This window comes from Stegostoma tigrinum, chromosome 9, assembly GCF_030684315.1.
Source record: "Stegostoma tigrinum isolate sSteTig4 chromosome 9, sSteTig4.hap1, whole genome shotgun sequence".
NCBI lineage: Eukaryota > Metazoa > Chordata > Chondrichthyes > Orectolobiformes > Stegostomatidae > Stegostoma > Stegostoma tigrinum.
In genome coordinates, this window is record NC_081362.1 from 31,746,256 (window position 1) to 31,765,940 (window position 19,685).

Below are 19,685 nucleotides of genomic sequence, written 5' to 3' on the forward strand. Positions count from 1 at the left end.
ACCCACTTCACTTTCAATAACAAAACCTACAGACAAACCAACGGTACACCCATGGGATCTCCGATATCAGGGTTCTTAGCAGAGGCAGTAATGCAGAGACTCGAACAAACAGCTCTGCCAATCATCCAACCCAAACTTTGCGTCCGCTATGTGGATGACACCTTTGTCATCACTAAACAAAACAAATTAGAGGAAACATTCAAGACCATCAATAATACCCTTGCTGGCATAACATTCACAAAAGAGGAGGAAAACAACAACAAACTGCCATTCCTAGATGTCACGGTAGAGCGAACAGCCAATGGGGAACTTCAAACCAGCGTCTACAGGAAAACAACACATACGGACCAAATACTGAACTACAGGAGCAACCAAGCCAACACCCACAAACGAAGCTGCATTAGAACATTATTCCAACGAGCCACCACACACTGCAGCACAGAGGAACTACGCAGAGCAGAGGAAAATCACCTATACAGCGTATTCAAAAAAATGGGTACCCTATGAACACAGTCCGCCGATTCCTCAGCAATAAACCCAAACAAACATACAAAATGGGCTCAGAAACCATAACCACTCTCCCCTACATCAAAGACATTTCCAAAATGACTGCCAGACTACTCGGACCTCTTGGCATCAGGGTAGCCCACAAACCCACCAACACACTAAAACAGCAGCTAACGAACTTACAAGACCCTATACAGACAACAAATAAAACGAACGTCATCTACAAAATACCTTGCAAGAACTGTGACAAACACTGCATTGGACCAACTGGCAGAAAGCTAGCCACCAGGATACATGAACATCAACTAGCCACAAAACAACATGACCCACTATCACTAGTATCCTTACATACAGATAAGGAAGGACACCACTTTGATTGGGACAACACATCCATCCTAGGACAAGCCAAACAGAGACACGCACGAGAATTCCTCGAAGCATGGCATTCCAACCGGAATTCCATCAACAAACACATTGATTTGGAGCCAATCTACCATCCTGTGAGAAAAAGAATAGGAAATGACATCGCCAATGCAGGAAATGACATCACCAACCCAAGGAAACCTAACCAGATAAATAGAAAGCGGGACATAACACCAGCGCTTTGTCAGAGGCTCACTGATGATGTTACCTAGAATGGTGACGAAACGTCTGGGAACAAACCTTCAAGCTCAGTGAACCAGCTTACAGGAACAAAATAAAGACCCACTCTCTTGTGGACCGAGAGGAGGAGAGTGCTGTGTTGGAGGTGAAAGGAAGACGTCAGGTTGGCTGTGCACCCTTGCGACCGGTGGATCTTAATGCTGGCTTCGGCCTAACGCTGGTTCAGGGGAGCAGCCAACCTGCAACGACGGCTGCGGCAAGTGCTCGTACCCCAGGTCAGGGGGTCCGGAACACCATCCGTGTTTCCGTAAAGAATGTGGATGAAGGTGCACCTGTGGACCGGACCTTCTTCGTGAAGAGGGTCCTGTTGGACTGTTGCGGGTTCGCTGCTGTGGACATTTACTGCCTGCAGGATTTCCCTGGAGGAGGTTTTCACGATGTGACCTTCAGGAGTGCCAAGCTTTGCGAGCGCTTCCTGGAAGTTTTCAAGGAGAAAGGAGGTGAGGGCCCCCTCTCTGTATTGACCGCTGTCCCGCTGTTCGTGATGCCAGCGCAGAGGAGCCGTATGGTGACTGTACACATGTACAACCCACATGTGCCAGCAGTTGATGTCCTGACCTTCCTTGGAAGGTACGTGAAGGAGGAAGGGGACCTAACTGACATCATGGACCCCTTTGGCATCTGGACCAGTAAGAGGCAGGTCAAGGAGACGCTGAGGATGAGTGTGGACGGGAACGTCGTACACCCATCGTCCAGCTTCACGATCGGCGGGAGCAAGGGCTACCTGACCTATGCAGGGCAACCTAAAGTCTGCCATGCCTGTGGTAGGTCAGGTCACGTGGCGGCCGACTGCAAAGCCACCATCTGCAGGAACTGCAGGGAGGAGGGACACCTTGCAAAGCATTGCCCACAAGAGAAAAGCTGCAACCTTTGCAGGGAAGCGGGCCACCTCTATAGGGCATGCCCGCAGTGGGGGACCACCTATGCCCAGGTCGCTGGCAGGAGCAATGCGGGCCAGCCCCCCCGGAGGAGAGGAAGGCACCAGGGCCCAGCAAGGACCCCACTAATGTGCAGGAGGGCCAGGTCGTGCAGGCGGGCCCAGCCCCGCAGGACAGGCCAAAGGCCAGCAAAGCGCCCCTGCAGGCTCCGCTCCCCCCTGACAACCCGGAGTCGATGGAGGCGGCGACAGGCAACCCAGGGGAGTGGCTGACGGTCTGGAAAGCGATGAGGAAGTTCCGTCGACGGGCCCAGGAACCGCAACCGTCAGGCGGGTAGAGGCAGCTACAGGGGGGCTATAAGAGCTCCTCTGACGAGGGGGATTCGGAGAGGGTTTGCCCGAAGCAGAAGTTAAAGATCTCGAGGGAGAAGGAAAGCAGCAGCACGCTTCCAGGTGACGGGAGGCGCCTGATGCTCCTTCCGACACCCAGTCACGTGCCGCTGGGGCACTGGAGGGCCCCCTGGAACTTCCAGGCGGGAAGGTGGAAACAGCGCGTGTATCCGGCCTGACCCAGAGCCGGACTCTCCTGCCTCCGTACCCACAATGGGGGGAAGCCACCCAGAAGGCAGCACGGACGGTTTCCTGAGCTCGGAGAGCGTCCAGCAGTTAGCCCAGGCAATGGGCATGAACGGACAGATGGAGGGGCTGGACCTTGGACTTGGGGAGGGTACTGCGGTCACTGCCCACAATGGGGGTACGAGTTGCGAGCATTAATGTGCACAGTGTCAAGTCCACCGCAAGATGTGTATCCACGTTGGCCTACCTGACTACCATCAAGGCGGACCTCCTGTTCCTGCAGGAGTGCGGGATACCGCACCTCGGCAGGTAGGGGAAATGGTCCGGCGCCTGGACCTGTGGGCCTTCGATCTGGTCAGGGGGTAACGACTGTCGCTCCTCGGGCCTGGCTATTCTGCTGCGGGGGCATGACTTCACCATCTCTCAAGTTCAGGAGGTGGTGGGGGGCGCCTCCTAGTGGCTGATGTCACCTACAGGAACGCTCCCCTGAGGCTGATCAACGTGTACGCCCCTGCGGTACGGAATGAGCGGTTGGCTGTCCTGCAGCGGCTTCCACCCCTGCTAGCTACGTCCAGGCCGGTCATCCTGGGCGGAAACTTCAACTGCATCATCGATGCAGATGGAAGATTCGGCATGGGGACAGCGGGTGGGGGGTGTCAACTGGACGTCACGTCCAGATTCCTGATGGGCACGGTGAAGGACGCCAAGCTGCTCGACGTCTTCAGCACCCCTGCAGACAGAGCGCAGCCGAGGTACACCTGGTTGCGGCCAGACGGGTCTATTCGCTCAAGGATAGACTTCCTGTTTGTGTCACGGGCGTTCTCGGTCAGATCCACCGGCGTCAAGCCGGTGTTCTTCTCTGACCACTGCCTCCTGCTGGCCGACTGTCACTTACAGGATGACCAGCCGGCCGGCCAGGGGACGTGGAAACTCAACACGACTCTGTTGACCTCTGAGAACGTTGAGGAGCTTAAGAGGGATTACGCCGGTTGGAGAACAGTGAAACCCCTCTTTGAGTCTCCGGGCGACTGGTGGGAGACAGTGAAGGAGAACATCAGGCGGTTCTTTGCTCTCAAGGGTGTTCGGAAGGCGAGAGAGAGGCAGGGAAAGCTGTCGCGACTCCAGAAAAGGGTGCAGAACCTGCTCCTTCTGCACTTGATGGGTGTCGATGTCACGGAGGACCCCCGCGAGCTGAGGGGCCAGCAAGCCTCGCTCTTTACCGTGGAGGCCTCCAGGATAATCTTCCGGTCCAGGGTCCGCTCCGTGGAGCAGGATGAGACGTGCTCACGTTTCTTCTTTCTGAAGGTGCACACAGAGAGCTCTGTGCTTAGCCGGCTGAAGGAGGACGATGGCTCAGTGACGTCGTCTCGGCCCGACATTTTGAGGATCAGCAGATCCTTCTTTGCCGGACTGTACGACACGAAGCCCACGGATAGCACGGCCTCCGAGTCATTCCTGTCGTCTATCACCGGAGGTCTTCGACGACGGCACGAGGGAGTGGCTGGACCGGCCGATATCCCTTGACGAGCTGACCAGAGCCCTCAAGCCCTTGGAGAGGAATAGGACTCCCGGGAGCGATGGCTTACCCGTCGAGCTGTATTCCGCTCTGTGGGACCTTGTCAGCCAGGACCTGCTATAGTGCGCTTCGGGCAGGGGAAATGTGCAAGTCCATGAGGAAGGGCATCATCACCCTCATTTACAAGAGGAAGGGGGAGAGGGAAGAAATGAAGAATTGGCGTCCCATTTCACTATTGAACGTGGACTACAAAATCCTGGCCAAGGTCATAGCCAACCGGGTCAGGTCTGTCCTGGATTCGGTGATTCACCCTGACCAAACCTGTGCTGTGCCGGGCAGGAAGATCGCTGAGAGCCTCACGCTCATCAGGGATATGATCACCTAAGTACAGGACAGGCGGGTGGACACCTGCCTTGTCAGCCTGGACCAGGAGAAGGCCTTCGACAGGGTCTCTCATGCTTACATGAGGAACGTCCTCTCCAAATTGGGGTTCGGGGAGGGCATCCGCAATTGGATCCGGCTGCTCTACGCCAACATCGTTAGCGCAGTTTCGATCAACGGGTGGGAATCGGACAGTTTTCTTGTCAGATCTGGAGTCAGGCAGGGCTGCCCGCTCTCTCCTGCCTTGTTCGTGTGCTGTGTGGAGCGCTTCGCCGTATCCATCAGGAAGGATGTGAGCCTGAAGGGCGTGACTATCCCAGGCAGCGGAGGCCTTCAGGTCAAGACCTCCCTGTACATGGACGATGTCGCTGTCTTCTGCACCGATCGTCGGTCAGTGAGTAGACTGTTGGACATCTGTGGCCAGTTTGAACTGGCCTCGGGTGCCAAAGTCAATAGGGGTAAGAGCGAGGCCATGTTCTTCGGGAACTGGGACGACCGCTCCTTCATCCCCTTCACCGTCAGGACAGACTACCTGAAGGTGCTGGGTGTTTGGTTTGGTGGAGCTGGGGCGTGCACTAAGACTTGGGAGGATGGTATTACCAAATTGAAGCAGAAGCTGGGCAGGTGGATGCTCCGATCCCTCTCCATCGCGGGTAAGAACCTGGTTGTCAGGTGCGAGGGACTTTCGGTACTGTTGTCTGTGGCGCAGGCCTGGCCTATTCCCTGGACCTGCGCCGCTGCGGTCACCCGGGCCATCTTCCACTTCATTTGGGGGTCGAGGATGGACCGGGTCCGCAGGAACACCATGTACAAAGACCTGGAAAATGGGGGAAAGGGCGTACCGAACGCCACCCTCACCCTGACGGCTACCTTTGTGTGCGGCTGCATCGAGCTGTGCGTAGGTAGTCAGTACGCAAACACCAAGTGTCACTACTTACTGAGGTTCTACCTGTCCCCGGTGTTGCGAAGGATGGGCCTAGCCTCGTTGCCGCGGAACGCTCCGAGTAGTTGGACCATCCCCTACCAACTGTCCTTTGTGGAGAAATTTTTGAAAGGAAACACCTTTGACCACAAGGCCGTCAGGCAGTGGTCAGCACATAGTATCCTCGAGACCCTTCGGGAAAAGGAGAAGGGTGGATTCCGTTGTGTGGTTCCCCACGCAGACTGCCAAAGTCGTTTGGCAGAATGCCTCATCGCCAGAACTTTCAAACACGCACAAGGACATTGCTTGGCTGGCGGTGAGAGGGGCTCTGCCAGTGTGATCCTTTATGCATGCCCAGAATCTCTGTGCCACCGCACGCTGCCCTCGAGGTGGCTGCGGGGGGTACGAGACTGTCGATCACCTCCTTCTGTGCAGGAGGTCTGGAGGGGGATGCAATGGTATTTGTCGAGGTTCGTCCCGAGCAGCTTTGTGATGCGGGACTCCGTGCTCTACGGGCTGTTTCCCGGGACGCACACCGAGACCAACATCAACTGCGCCTGGAGGACCATCAATGCGGTGAAAGACGCTCTTTGGTCTGCCCGCAACTTGCTGGTCCGCCAGCTGAAAGAACTGACCCCGACTGAATGTTGCAGACTGGCGCACTCCAAGGTCCCGGACTACGTGCTGAGGGACGCGCTAAAGCTTGGGGCAGCCGCCGCCAAGGCGCGGTGAAGAAAGACCATGATATGAAACCCCTCGTCCAGAATAGCAAAAAGGGCCCTATCTGGTACCTGGGCCCAGCTGGCGCCTTCCCCAACTGGTCAGGGGGCCAACTGGGACTGTGCGGGGTGACAACTGCCGGGGTGTTTTCTTTGCTTTGTTTTTTTTTCTTCTTTGTTTGTTTTTTTCCTTTAGTTGATGTATGTATCCCCTGGGTAACCCAGAGCAGCTTGTATGACTGGGTAGGTGTATAAATATGTTTTATTTTTTGTACATCTTATGAATAAAGTATATTTTTTCAAAATAAAAAAAAAGTGACGAAACGTCTGAAAACGAACATTCCAGCTCAGCGAGCAAACTCACATCCAGTACGTGGGTCTCTTGTGGCTAATCTCCTATGAAATAGGTATCCTGTTTTAGAAACTGTTGAGGGAAATGGCCTCACAGAGGATAATGGCAACAGCCAAATTCACGCCACCTTGGTTGTTTCTGCTGCTGAGGGAGGGGGAAATAGGCACAGAAATGCCATCGTTATAGGGGATTCAATAATAATGGGAGTGGATAGGCATTTCTGTGGCCGCAAATGAGAGTCCAGGATTGTCTGTTCCCTCCCTGGTGCAATGGTCCTGGATGTCTTGGTTGAAGGACATTGTGGAGGGGAAGGCTAAGTGGTTGGGCAAATGGACAGCAGATGCTGTATAATGTGGATAAGTGTGAGGTTATCTACTATGGTAGCAAAATAGGAAGACATTATAATTTGAATTGCTCTAAATTGAAAGAGGGGAATGTTCAATGAGACCTAGCTGTCCTTGTGCACTCGTTGCTAGAAGTAAGTGTGCAGATACAGCAGGCAGTAAAGAAGGCAAAATGTTGGTTGGCCTTCATAGCGAGAGGATTGGCATACAGGACAAGGATGTCTTGCATCATTTATACAGGGCACTGGTGAAGCCACAACAGGAAAACTGTGTGCAGTTTTCATTTCTTTATCCAAGGATATATGCTGTTGCTATCGAGGGAATGAAGTGAAGTTTTACCAAATCGATTCCTGAGGTGGCAGGACTACCACAAGAGGAAAGGTTGAGCCCGTTAGGATTGTATTCACTGGAGTTTAGAAGAATGAGACGGGATCTCATAGAAACCTGTAAAAGACTAACAGGACTAGACAGGTCAGATGGAGGAAGAAAGCCACTGATGTTGAGGGAGTCCGGAACCGGAGTCATAGTTTAAGGATAAAGGATAGCGCAGCACGGTGGCTCAGTGGCTAGCACTGCTGCCTCACAGTGCCACGGACCTGGGTTCGATTACACCCTTGAGTGACTGCGTATATGGAGGTTTTTGAGCAGATTTGTAGCTTGGGTTGTGGATGTTGTGGTTGGTTAGCTCGCCAAGCTGGCTTGTTGTTCCGCAGACATTTCATTACCCTGCTGACTACCATCATCAGTGCAGCCTCTAATGAAGCTCTGATGGAGGTGTTTTCCTACCTGTTATTTAAACTCGGGTGCCTGTTGAGCTGGGTTACCTCTTTTCTAGTTTTCCTTCGCAGTGGAGTATGTATAGGGTCTAGCTCTATCGGTTTGTTGATGGCCACCCTAAGTGGAGAATCAGTCCTCTAAGAACCCCTGTGCTTGTCTCTGCTCAACCAGTCCCAGGATCCTGGTATTGTCCCAATCAAAATTATCCATCTGGATGGAGATGAGTGAGCCTTGGTTGTGTCTTTTTGTTGCTAGTTGATGTTCGTGTACTCTTGTGGCCAATTTTCTTCATGTCTGCTCAGTGTAATGTTTGTCGCAATCTTTGCAGGGGATCTGTATAATACGTTCGTCCTGTCCGTAGTGGGTAATGGGTCTTTGGTTCAGGTTAATAGACATCATAGGGTTGGTGTGGGTTTGTGTGCTACTCTGGTGCCCAGAGGTCATAAGAGTCTTACGGTTAGTTCCGATGTGTTCTTGATGTAAGGTAGTGTGACGAGTGTGTTGGAACATGTAGTATCTTCTTGATGTCGCTCGCGTAATAGGCATCTCCTGACCCAGTTTTTCGGGTATCCGTTGTCCTTGAATACTTGGAGGAGGTACTCTTTTTGGCGTAGTTCTGTGTTGCTGCAGTGTGTTGTTGTCTGTTTAAACAGTGTTTTCATGCAACTTCATTTGTGGGTGTTAGGTGGTTGCTGTTGAAATTCAGTACTTGGTCAGTGTGTGTGGCTTTCCCGTGTAGCTTTGTTAGGAATTCCCTGTTGGCCCTGTGTTTTACCGAAATGTCCAGGAATGGGAGCTGTTTGTTCTCTTCAGCTGTACAAAACTCTGGTGCGGCCGCACTTGGAGTATTGCGTACAGTTCTGGTCACCACATTATAAGAAGGATGTGGAAGCTTTGGAAAGGGTGCAGAGGAGATTTACTAGGATGTTGCCTGGTATGGAGGGAAGGTCTTACGAGGAAAGGCTGAGGGACTTGAGGCTGTTTTCATTAGAGAGAAGAAGGTTGAGAGGTGATTTAATTGAAACATATAAAATAATCAGAGGGTTAGATAGGGTGGATAGGGAGAGCCTTTTTCCTAGGATGGTGACGACGAGCACGAGGGGGCATAGCTTTAAATTGAGGGGTGAAAGATATAGGACAGATGTCAGAGGTAGTTTCTTTACTCAGAGAGTAGTAAGGGAATGGAACGCTTTGCCTGCAATGGTAATCGATTCGCCAACTTTAGGTACATTTAAGTCGACATTGGATAAGCATATGGACGTACATGGAATAGTGTAGGTTAGATGGGCTTCAGATCGGTATGACAGGTCGGCACAACATTGAGGGCCGACGGGCCTGTACTGTGCTGTAATGTTCTATGTTCTACGTTCTATGTTCTTTTCCTCTTCCTTGGTGAATCTGATCCCAGTAAGAGTGTTATTTATTGGTTGGTCTGTCTCCTCTAGTTTAGTCCGGTTAATAATGATGAAGGTGTCACCAACGTATCGTATCCATAATTTCAGTTGGATTAGTGGAAGGGCCGTGCTTTGCTCTGCATCACCGCTTCAGCTATTAGTCCGGAGATATGTGATCCCATGGATGTCCCGTTGATCTGTTCGTATATTTAGCCATTAAAGGGAAAGTGGGTTGTGAGGCGTAAGTCCAGTAACTTCAGCATGTTGTTGATTGAGATGGTGTCACTTGGGTCTTGTTTTTGTTTTAGTAGTGTTGCCAGTGTTTCTCTTGCTAGTTATATGTCTATTGATGTGAATAGGGCAGTAATGTCAGATGATACCGTGGTCTCATCGTCGTGTATTCTTATGTCCTTGATGGAATAGAGGAATTTGGGCTGAGTGGATTGAGTGTGGTGACTTGCTGACAAGATGCTTTAGTCTCCGTTGTAACTCCTTGGTTAATCTATGTGATGGTGTGCCTGGCAGGGAGCATTTTGCCCTGTCTGTGTAGAGTTTGCACATTCTCCCTGTGTCTGTGTGGGTTTCTGCTGAGTGTCTAGTTTCCTTCCACAGTCCAAAGATATGCAGGTTAGGTGGATTGGCTAGGCCAAATTGCCCATAGGGTACAGAGGTGTGTAAATTAGTTGGATTAACATGGGAAATGCAGGTCTACAGGTAGAAGAATTGGTCGGTGTGGACATGTTGGGCCAAATAGCCTGTTTCTGCACTGTGGGAATCCTATGATGCTGTGATACTGAAAAGAAAAGAAATTTCTTCAGCCAGATAGTGGTGAGCCTATGGAGTTCACTCCAGCCGAAAGTGGTTGTGGTCAAAGCATTGTGTTTTCAAGAAGGAGGTAGATATAGGTCTTGTGGCTAAAGTGATCAAAGGATATTGAGAGGATGGGTGATGTGGTGGGATTAGGGTATTGAGCTCAATGATCAGCCATGATTGTAATGGCAAAGCAAGCTTGAGGAGTCTAATGGGCTTCTCCTATCTTCTGTATTTCTCTCTTGTATCTAAAAATGAAGTGGCGGCTTGGTGAAACTATTAAATAGGACTATTTTGTTAAGCAATATATGCATCAAGTTATACACTTAAGCAATTTTACAACCAATATTTCAGATCAAAGTTCTCAAAATCATCCCACACCCAGTTGTGAATGGCAATGAACAATTAAACCACCTTTTGAAAGAGGAGACTCCACAAATATTCCCATCACATTAGCACAAACGATAAGGCTGAAGTATTTGCAACCATCTTCACCCATAAGTGCAGAGTGGATGATCCATCACTGACTTTTCTAGAGATCCCCCTGTATCACAGTTGTTAGGTTTGAGTCAATTCAGTTCACTCCTCATGATGTAAGATAAAGAAATGGTTGGAGGCACTGGATTCTGTTAAGGCCATGAGCCTGACAACATTCTGGCTCCAGAACCAGCCATGCCAAACTGTTCCATTCTAGTTACAACACTAGCATCTAATATGAGTGACCGTCCTTGACGTCAAGACCACATTTGACCAAGTGTGGCATCAAGGAGTCCTAGCAAAACGGTTAGCAATGGGATTCGGAGAAACTGAGTGAAGTCATACCTAGCACAAAGGAAGATGAGTGTGGTTGTTGTTGGTCAGTCATCTTACCTCCCAGACATTTCTGCAGGAGCTCCTCAGGCTAGTGTCCTCGGCTCAATCATCTTCGGCTGCTTCTCAATGATCTTCTCTCCATCAGATCAGAAATTGAGAGGTTTACCCATGATTTCAAAATGTTCAGCACCACTCATAAGTGTGAGGAGTAAAGTGCATGTCTGAATACAACAAGATCTGGACAGAATCCGTGCTAGGTCTAAAAGATGTCAAGTAACATGCGTGCTACACAAAAGCCAGACAATGGCAATGTCCAGGAAGAGAAAATCTGACTGGCACTTCTTGACATTCAATATTGTTACCATCACTGGACCGCCACTATCAACATCATGGAGAGTACCATTAACCAGAAACTGAATGGGATTAATCAAATAAATACTGTGGTTACAAGAGCATGTCAGAGGCTAGGAATATTGTGGTGCATATCTCACTTCCTGACACCCCAAACATCTGCTCAACATGGCATAAGTCAACAGTGTGATGGAATAGTCCTCACTTCTTTGCAGCTCCAACAACAGTCAAGAAGCTTGATACCATCCAGGACGAAGCAGCCTGCTTGAATGAGACTATGTCAAACACCCACTCCCTCCACCTGCAACGCTCAGTACCTGCAGCATGCATCATCTAACATCCCCCCTAAGCTGTGCATGCAGTCACTTCAAGATTCTGTGCACGGTTATCTGTGTCTGCTCGCTGATTGCAGCATTGACTTGCAGTTCTGGAAGCCCCTGCTGTATGTGGACCTCTGAGACTTGAGTAGCTGGAAAGAAAATAAGAGAGAAGGTTGGATCAGAGATAATAAGAACTGCAGATGTTCGAGAATCTGAGATAACAAGGTGTAGAGCTGGATGAACATAGCAGGCCAAGCAGCATCTTAGGATGAAGGGTCTAGGCCAAAAATGTAAGCTTTCCTGCACCTAAGATGCTGCTTGACCTGCTGTGTTCATCCAGACCTACATCTTGTTACCTCTAAGAGAGAACGTTGGTATCATTTACAACATGAACCACAGAAATTCACCAAGACTAGTTAGACAGCACCTTCCAAATTCAGGATCTCTTCCATCTCATAGTACAGCAGACACATGGGAACACCACCGCATGCGAACTCCCCATCTGAACTACTCACCATCCTGACTTGGAAATAGGTTGCCATTCCTTCAGTGTTGCTGGCTCAAAAGCCTAAAACTAATAAGAGTGTCTACCTTCAGCAAATTGGACTGCGGCAGTTCAGCAACATCTTTTCGAGACCAACTAGGGATTGGCCCAGCCAGCAACGACCACATCTCATGGGTGAGTTAAAAAAATTACAGAAAAATGCCTGATATTTGAGGCATTCTGGTATAGTGCTTTAGGCCTCTAGTATGTACTGTTACTACGGGTGAAGTTTTTAATTTCAACTATGATGTGTGATTACAGGACATTTTATCTCCATAAAAATAAACTGAGAGACAGCTGTCATCCAGAGACATCATGATCTCTGTTTTATAGAGGAATTTAACAAGAATTGCTGGCTTTATTTGCTAGTGTACAGTTTTATTCTGCCAGCAATGTATCTGGTTTACATCCTAATGCATTTTTGAGTGGATTGGAAGTAAATAACTTGGGCTTTCATTTTTTTTAGAATAATGAATTAGTTATCGCATTGTATAAGACTATTTGGTGAAGTGAGCCTATGCCAGAATTCTACAAGAGCACTTTAGTTAACCTCACCTACTACCCTTAGCTTATAATACTCCGACATTTTCCGATAGCTGCTTATCCAGTCCCCTTTGAAAGCCATAATGGAATCTGGTCTATCACTCTTCCTGTTTGTCTTTGTGATAATGTTGATTCATTTTCCAATCACTTGAAGTCAGTGTTAATTGTTCCATCATTTGAACCAATTTCTATCTACTCCGTTTAGACTCCTCATGGTTTTTAACACTAGTACCAAATCTTTTCTGAGCCTAATTTCAAGAACTACCCCAGCAGCTCCTTTTTTTTAGAATCCCTATAGTGTCGATAGATGCCATTTAATCTACTGAATCTGCACTGACCCTCCATCCTTTCCCTGCTGCCTTACATTTAATATAGTTAACCCATCTAGTCTGCGTACTAAGGGACAATTTAGCATGGTTAATTCACCAAACCTGCACATCTTTGGACTGTGGGAGGATACCCACATAGGCACGAGAAGAACATGGAAAGCCCATACAGACAGTCACCCCAGGCTGGAATCAAATCCAGACCCCTGACACTGCTAAGCAGCAGTTTTAACCATTGTGCTGCCAGTTTTAACCATTGTGCTACCACAGAACGGAACATCAGCTTTTTCCTGGAAGCACTGTTCTTTATCTATTTTTCTTAATTTTTGTATTCAGGCACTTATGTTCTCACGAGTCTTTGTGTCAATTGATGCAATAATAGATTTTTTAAAAATTGCGCATGTTTCCTACCAGAATCCGTTAGATACCTCTAGAAGAGGGGAACTGCTGATGGAAGGATGTCAGTTGAATGCAATGATAGGATGATTTGCAAGTAATGTCTCTTGATGCTCTGACTGATTTGTTAACAAGCTTTTTTGTCACTAAACTATTGCTGAAAATTCTTACAGTGCTTATTTAGAGTGCAGGTTGGTGAACTATAGTTCACTTCTTAATTTGGAAGGCGATCCTTGAACTAAGAACAAAGAACAAAGAAAATGATAGCACAGGAACAGGCCCTTTGGCCCTCCAAGCCTGCGCCGATCCAGATCCTCTATCTAAACCTGTCGCCTATTTTCCAAGGATCTCTATCCCTCTGCTCCCTGCCCATTCATGTATCTGTCTAGATACGTCTTAAATGAAGCTATCGTGCCCGCCTCTGCTGGCAATACATTCTGGCCACCCACCACCCTCTGCATAAAGAACTTTCCACGCATATCTCCCTTAAACTTTTCCCCTCTCACCTTGAAATCATGACCCCTAGTAATTGAGAACCCACTCTGGGAAAAACCTTCTTGCTATCCAACCTCTCTATAGGTGTCATGATTTTGTAGACCTCAGTCAGGTTCCCCCTCAACCTCTGTCTTTCTAATGTAAATAATCCTAATCTGCTCAACCTCTCTTCATCACTCGTGCCCTCCATACCAGGCAACATCCTAGTGAATCTCCTCTGCACCCTCTCCAAAGCATCCACATCCTTTTGGTAATGTGGCGACCAGAATTGTATGCAGTATTCCAAAAGTGGTTGAACCAAAGTCCTATACAACTGTAACATGACCTGCCAACTCTTGTACTCAATACCCCGTCCAATGAATAGCTGCTATCCAGCAATCCCTGATATAAATGATTATATGACAGGATTGTCCAGACTTTTTGCATAGGCACCACATTTCGATTTCTTCTTTGGAGTGGGAGTAAAGAAATTACATTAAAATAAATCCAAAGCAATAAATCAATGATTTAATTGACTGTTAAAAGTGGCCATTAAAAAGTGCTTAGCTGCAGTGCTAATTTACACACCTTTAGCAAAAATCTTTAGCAAAAAAGCTATAGAGAGAAAAAGAATACAAGAGGTTGGAGACCAGCACTGAGCTAAAGAGTTTATTTAAATAACATTGGCATTCGTTTGCCTTGTGGAATTTATGTGCAAATAGCTTGCCTTTCAGCCTGGATTTTCCTTTTACTTCCAGCCTGCTTTGTGGAAGGAGGGGCTTGGTGGGGAAATGTTTCACACATATACCCTACCACCCTATTCAACCACACTGTAATTCACTATGCATTCACCCTGGCTGGGGAGGCTAGGTGATTAATATCACGTTTTGATGGGGAGGTGATGGCCTAGTAGTATTATTGCTGTACCGTTAATACAGAGACCCAAGTAATGTTTTGGGGACCTGGGTTCGAATCCTGCTGTGGCAAATGGTGGAATTTGAATTCAATGAATATGTGGAATTAAGAGTCTAATGATGACCATGAATCCATTGTTGTTTGTCGAAAAAAAACTGCCTGGTTCACTAATGCCCTTTAGGGAAGGAAACTGCCATCCTTGCTAGGTCTGTGACTCCAGATTCACGGCAATGTAGTTGGCTCTTAACTGCTGTCTGGGCAATTAGGGATGGGCAATTACTGCTGCCTAGACAGTGATACCCTCAACTTGTGAATGAATAAAAAAAAGCTACAAAATTTAATTAAAATATGATTGTTTTCTCCTGCTTGGATTAACACCTCAGTTGTGCTGGGTTGTGCTCTTGCGGCAACCACTGATTCTTTTGTACTTCTCTAACTTCCTGTGTGTCATCTCCATTGGTTGTGGTGCTTGACTCATTAGCTCCCCAACTAGCCTAACCCAACTCCGGGCAGCAGCTTGACTCTTATTTCCTCTCAAAAGGTAGCCCAATTTTCCTCAACCACCAACAAGTGACTTGACTTTCATTTCTCTTTTCTCTAAGTTGGTGTCTCTTGGAAACCTCCCAGTTCTAATCCTGCAGAATCACTTGTATTGCTACAGGCCACAGGCATGTGCTGGCTTTCCAATCATGTACTGTGTTTCCTTTTGTATTTGCCAATATGTTCACAAAACTATCAGAAGCAAACAGAAGGAAAGTGACTTATAGAGTCATAGAGCCCTACAACATGGAGACAGGCCCATGCTGATCGAAATATCCTTCCACACTAAGCCCATTTCCCTGCACTTGGCCCATGTCTTTCTAAACTTTTCCTATCCATGTATTTGTCGAAATGCCTTTAAAATGTTGTTAATGTACCCACCTCAACCACTTCTGCTGGCAGCTCTTTCTGTTTGAGTACCACCCTCTGTGTAAAAAAGTTGCCCCTCAGGTTCCCAGGTATTCTTTCTCTTCTTACATTAAACTGATGCCCTCTAGTCCTCAATTCCCCAACCCTGGAAATAAGAATGAGTGCATTAACCTTATCCATGCCTCTCATGATCTTGTACACTTCTATAAGATTGCCCCTCAGTCTCCTATACGCTAAAGAAAAATGTCCCAGCTTGCCCAACCTCTCTCTATAACTCAGCCCCTTGAGCCTTGGCAACATCCTTGTACTTTCTGTACTCAATACCTGACTGATCAAGACCAGTGTGATAAAAGCCTTCTTCCCTGCCTCGTCTAGCTGTGACTCCACTTTCAGTGAACTGTGCACCTGAATTCCAAGGTCCACTATACTCCTTAAGGCCCTATCATTCACCATGAAACTCCTTCCTAGATTTTACTTTCCAAAGTGCAACACCTCACATTTATCTATACTAAATTCCACTTTCCATTTCTCGGCCCACTTCCCCAGTTGACCAAGATCCTGCTGCAATTTCTGGTATCCTTCCTTGCTGCCTATGATACTGCCTAGCTTAGTGTCATCCGCAAACTTACTAATCATGCCTTGTACATTCTCATCCGTATCATCAATATGGATAGCAAATGGAAATGAGTCCTTATTATTATTCTTATTTGAGGAGCTGTTTCTTACAACATCTTCTAGTTACTCTTACCTCCACTTTGAAAAGTGAGAGATGGAGAACCTCACCCAGTGGCATAGCATTGATCGACTTGTGATCAAATAGTTCATTTGGCTGAGACAGAGGAGGGTGTGTTATAGTCCAGTCCAGCGGGGGTGGGAATAAAAAGGAAAAGGGAACAGAAAATGCATGAATTATTTTACTTCAGTCTTTTTTCCCTTGGATTCTGTTTTTCAGGTCAGTGACTTTACCTGGAGCCATGATGGTACACAGGCACTAATTTCTTACCGAGATGGTTTTGTGCTGGTTGGATCTGTCAGTGGGCAGCGACATTGGTCTTCTGAGATTAATTTGGATAGCCAGATTACTTGTGGAATATGGACACCTGATGATCAACAGGTATTGTAATTGTCTTGAATTTTAGTGATCACTGTAATGTTTCAGTTGAATATAAGTAAAAGTTACTAGGATGGAGTGTTCTGTTTTTTTATCTGAACAAAAAAAGTTAAGTGCAAAATATTACAGGCAGAATTGTTTAGTTCTTTGGGCTTGCCAAATCTTAATATAAATTGTTGCATTTAGCTATCATCCACGTGCTGTACCTCAGCGGCATTGTCCATCAAAATCATCCATTAGCCACTTCCACCCAACTACCTCGGTCACTCTGACTTGTCATTTTTTTTTACTCATCCAATTCTGGATGAGCAGAAATTTCTGAGAAAACTTTACTCATGTTCCTCAGGCTCTGTTGCAAATAGTTTCTTAATCCCCAGCTCAGCCCTCTTTCCCCTAGGTAGTCTCTTTGCAATTTTGGTGGCAGATTTTACACCAAAGTGAGTTTCGGACTATATATCCACTCCATCAAGACTAGTTACCTTAACCTCTGTAACACAGTATTAGTTATCCCACCTCAACTCAGCTGCACTGTTGCTGAAGTCCTCGCCCATGCCTTTCTTTCCTCTTGATTTGCCCATTTCATTGCTTTTTTTGTTAGTCTTCTGCCTTCCATCTTTTCTAACAACTTGTCTAATTGATCTCTCTATCCCAACTTGTATGAAGTCCATTCACTTGTCACCCTGCACTCGCTGGCCTACATCAGCTCCAGGTCTGGTAGCACCACACTCGTAAAATTTTCATTTTTAGGTCAGCACGGTGCCTCACTGATTAGCACTGCTGCCTCACAGTGCCAGGGACCCGGGTTTGAGTCCACCCTTGGGCGACTGTCTGTGTGGAGGTTACACATTCTCCACATGTCTGCATGGGTTTCCCCCAGGTGCTCCAGTTTCCTTCCACAGTCCAAAAATGTGCTGGCTAGGTGGATTTAACCATGCTAAATTGCTCAACATGTGCAGGGATGTGTAGATTAGGTGGTTTATGGGGGAATGGGTCTGGGTGGGATGCTCTGTGAGTCAGGGTGGACTTGTTGGGCTGAAGACCCTGTTTCCACACTGTAGGGATTCAATGATTCTATGATTTTGATTTTAAATCCCTGTATGGTCTCTTCCCTCTATATTTCTGGATCCTCCTTTCAGGCTGAGAAGCCTTCAAGATTTCAGTGCTCCTCCAATTCTTGCCTTTAATGCATTACCTCTGATTTTAAATACTCCACTTATTGATGGCTGTGCATTTAGTTGCCTCGGCCCTCAGCACTGAAATTCACTCCATTAACTCTCTTTCTAGAAGATGTTACCTCAAACTAATCACTTTTGTTCAGGTTTTTAATTATCGAGTGTAACATTATCTTCTGTAGCTTCATGTCGGATTTTTTGATAGGTAATTCATCCTGGAAGTGCCTTGGTGGTCAGGGCAGGGGTTGTTTGTGTATGAAGGGTGCTGTGTCAATGCAGGCTTTAGTTACATATCACCAGGTTTTCCTTGTTTAACACAATTACTAGTCAGACCGATAATTGTAGGGAATTCAATTTTCCCAATATTAATGTGATAGACAAAGTGTGGAAGGCATAGAGAAAACTGAATTCTTCACATGTCAGTCCAGTGTGTGGAAAGCCAGAAAGAGAGGGGGCACAGCTGGACCTAATAGTCGAGAATGAAGCCATACAAATGGTGGATATGTCAGTGGGGGAAGCATTTCATAGAAGAGGCCGACTGCATTGGTCCTCTGAAGAGCGTTCCCCCCAACCCACACTTCCTACCTTATCTCCGTAATCCTGCATTTACCACCTAGTCTATGCATCCTTGGATGCTATGGGGCAATTTAGCATGGCCAATTCCTCTGACCTGCACATCTTCAGACTGTGGGTGGAAACCCATGCTGAGACAGGAAGAGCATGCAAACTCCATAGACATTTGCCCAAGGCTGGAATTGAACCCTGGTCCCTGGCACCCTGAGGCAACCGTACTAACCACTGTGCCACCATGCTATCCATTCCATTATGTTGCCCTGACTGAGAGACAACAGTATATACATTGACAAAAATACAGCAGAGACACTTGGTGCTCTATAAAAAGCAATCAATTTATTAAGCACTTTAAACAAATAGGACACTCTTCTAACTGCTAGAAATATCTCAATCACTGCCGTTCACTACCCTGATTTCTGTAACTAAACCAAAATGTTATTACGCAGGAGAATTGGTAGCTGGCCAGCTAAAACTTTGCTCGATGTCTTCACCACACCTCTAGACATAGGTTATCTTCATACGACATTACACATAGGCCCATTATAGGCTCATTACACGCAAGCCTCTGTGCCAAGTGCGTGTCTTATTTGGAATTCTCTGTAAACATGGCCAACCCTGAATGTTTTGGCCAAATGTATGCCATATTTGGACTTACCCATGCATGAGAGTGATCCCAAATATTTTGCCCAAATGTATGCCTTATCTAGTAGAGTCAGCAGTTACTGGTTTCCTGCAGCTTTAACTCTTACCGGACCTGCATAATTCATTCACATTCCATCCACATAATCCATTGTTCAGCCTCTTATCAGTCCCTGTCATCTTCAGCCTTATCCAACATCTCCCCAATTTCGACCAAAGATATATCTGAGGAAAACCTCTACTGGGTGTGTTACATCCTCCAGAGCACCTCCAGACAGTGATGAGAATGTCCTCCTTTCAGCAATGTATTCTAAACAAAGCATTTCTCCTGTTGTGTTATCTGAAATGCCATTTAGATCACTGTACTTCCGAAACCATAGTTGTAAACATAAACAAAGTTACAAATCAGTTTCATTCCACAGCAAGTGCGTTATCATATGCTTTCCACATCTTGTAAGAGATGCATGATATCAATACAAATGACAAATGAGCAAATAGTAAGAAATACTATGAACTGGCTATGTTTACAAAACTACTTCCCTGTAATAAACAGCCATTACAAAGTCTCTTCCATACAAGCCATCTTTTGGAATCTGAGACCAATCCCTGTTTTTGGTCCCTTCCACTTCTTTGCATTTTAACAAACAAAATAAGACTATTAAAATAATAAGTATGACAAATTGTATTACAATAATTACAAGACATAATTCTGATCCACGGACGGACCTGAGTGTTCAGTCCCCAGTTCCAAATTTTACTGC

At 47.0% G+C, this 19,685-nt stretch overlaps 1 protein-coding gene across 1 annotated transcript in view; it reads left to right on the forward strand.

The window, feature by feature from the left end:
* The window catches only part of tulp4a (TUB like protein 4a), a 599,754-nt gene that overhangs the window by 91,635 nt on the left and 488,434 nt on the right, over nucleotides 1–19,685 (forward strand). Inside the window, exon 3 of the mRNA XM_048535765.2 lies at nucleotides 16,382–16,543. Within this exon, the coding sequence (XP_048391722.1) occupies nucleotides 16,382–16,543 (162 nt within the window). The remainder of the gene's footprint in view (nucleotides 1–16,381; nucleotides 16,544–19,685) is intronic.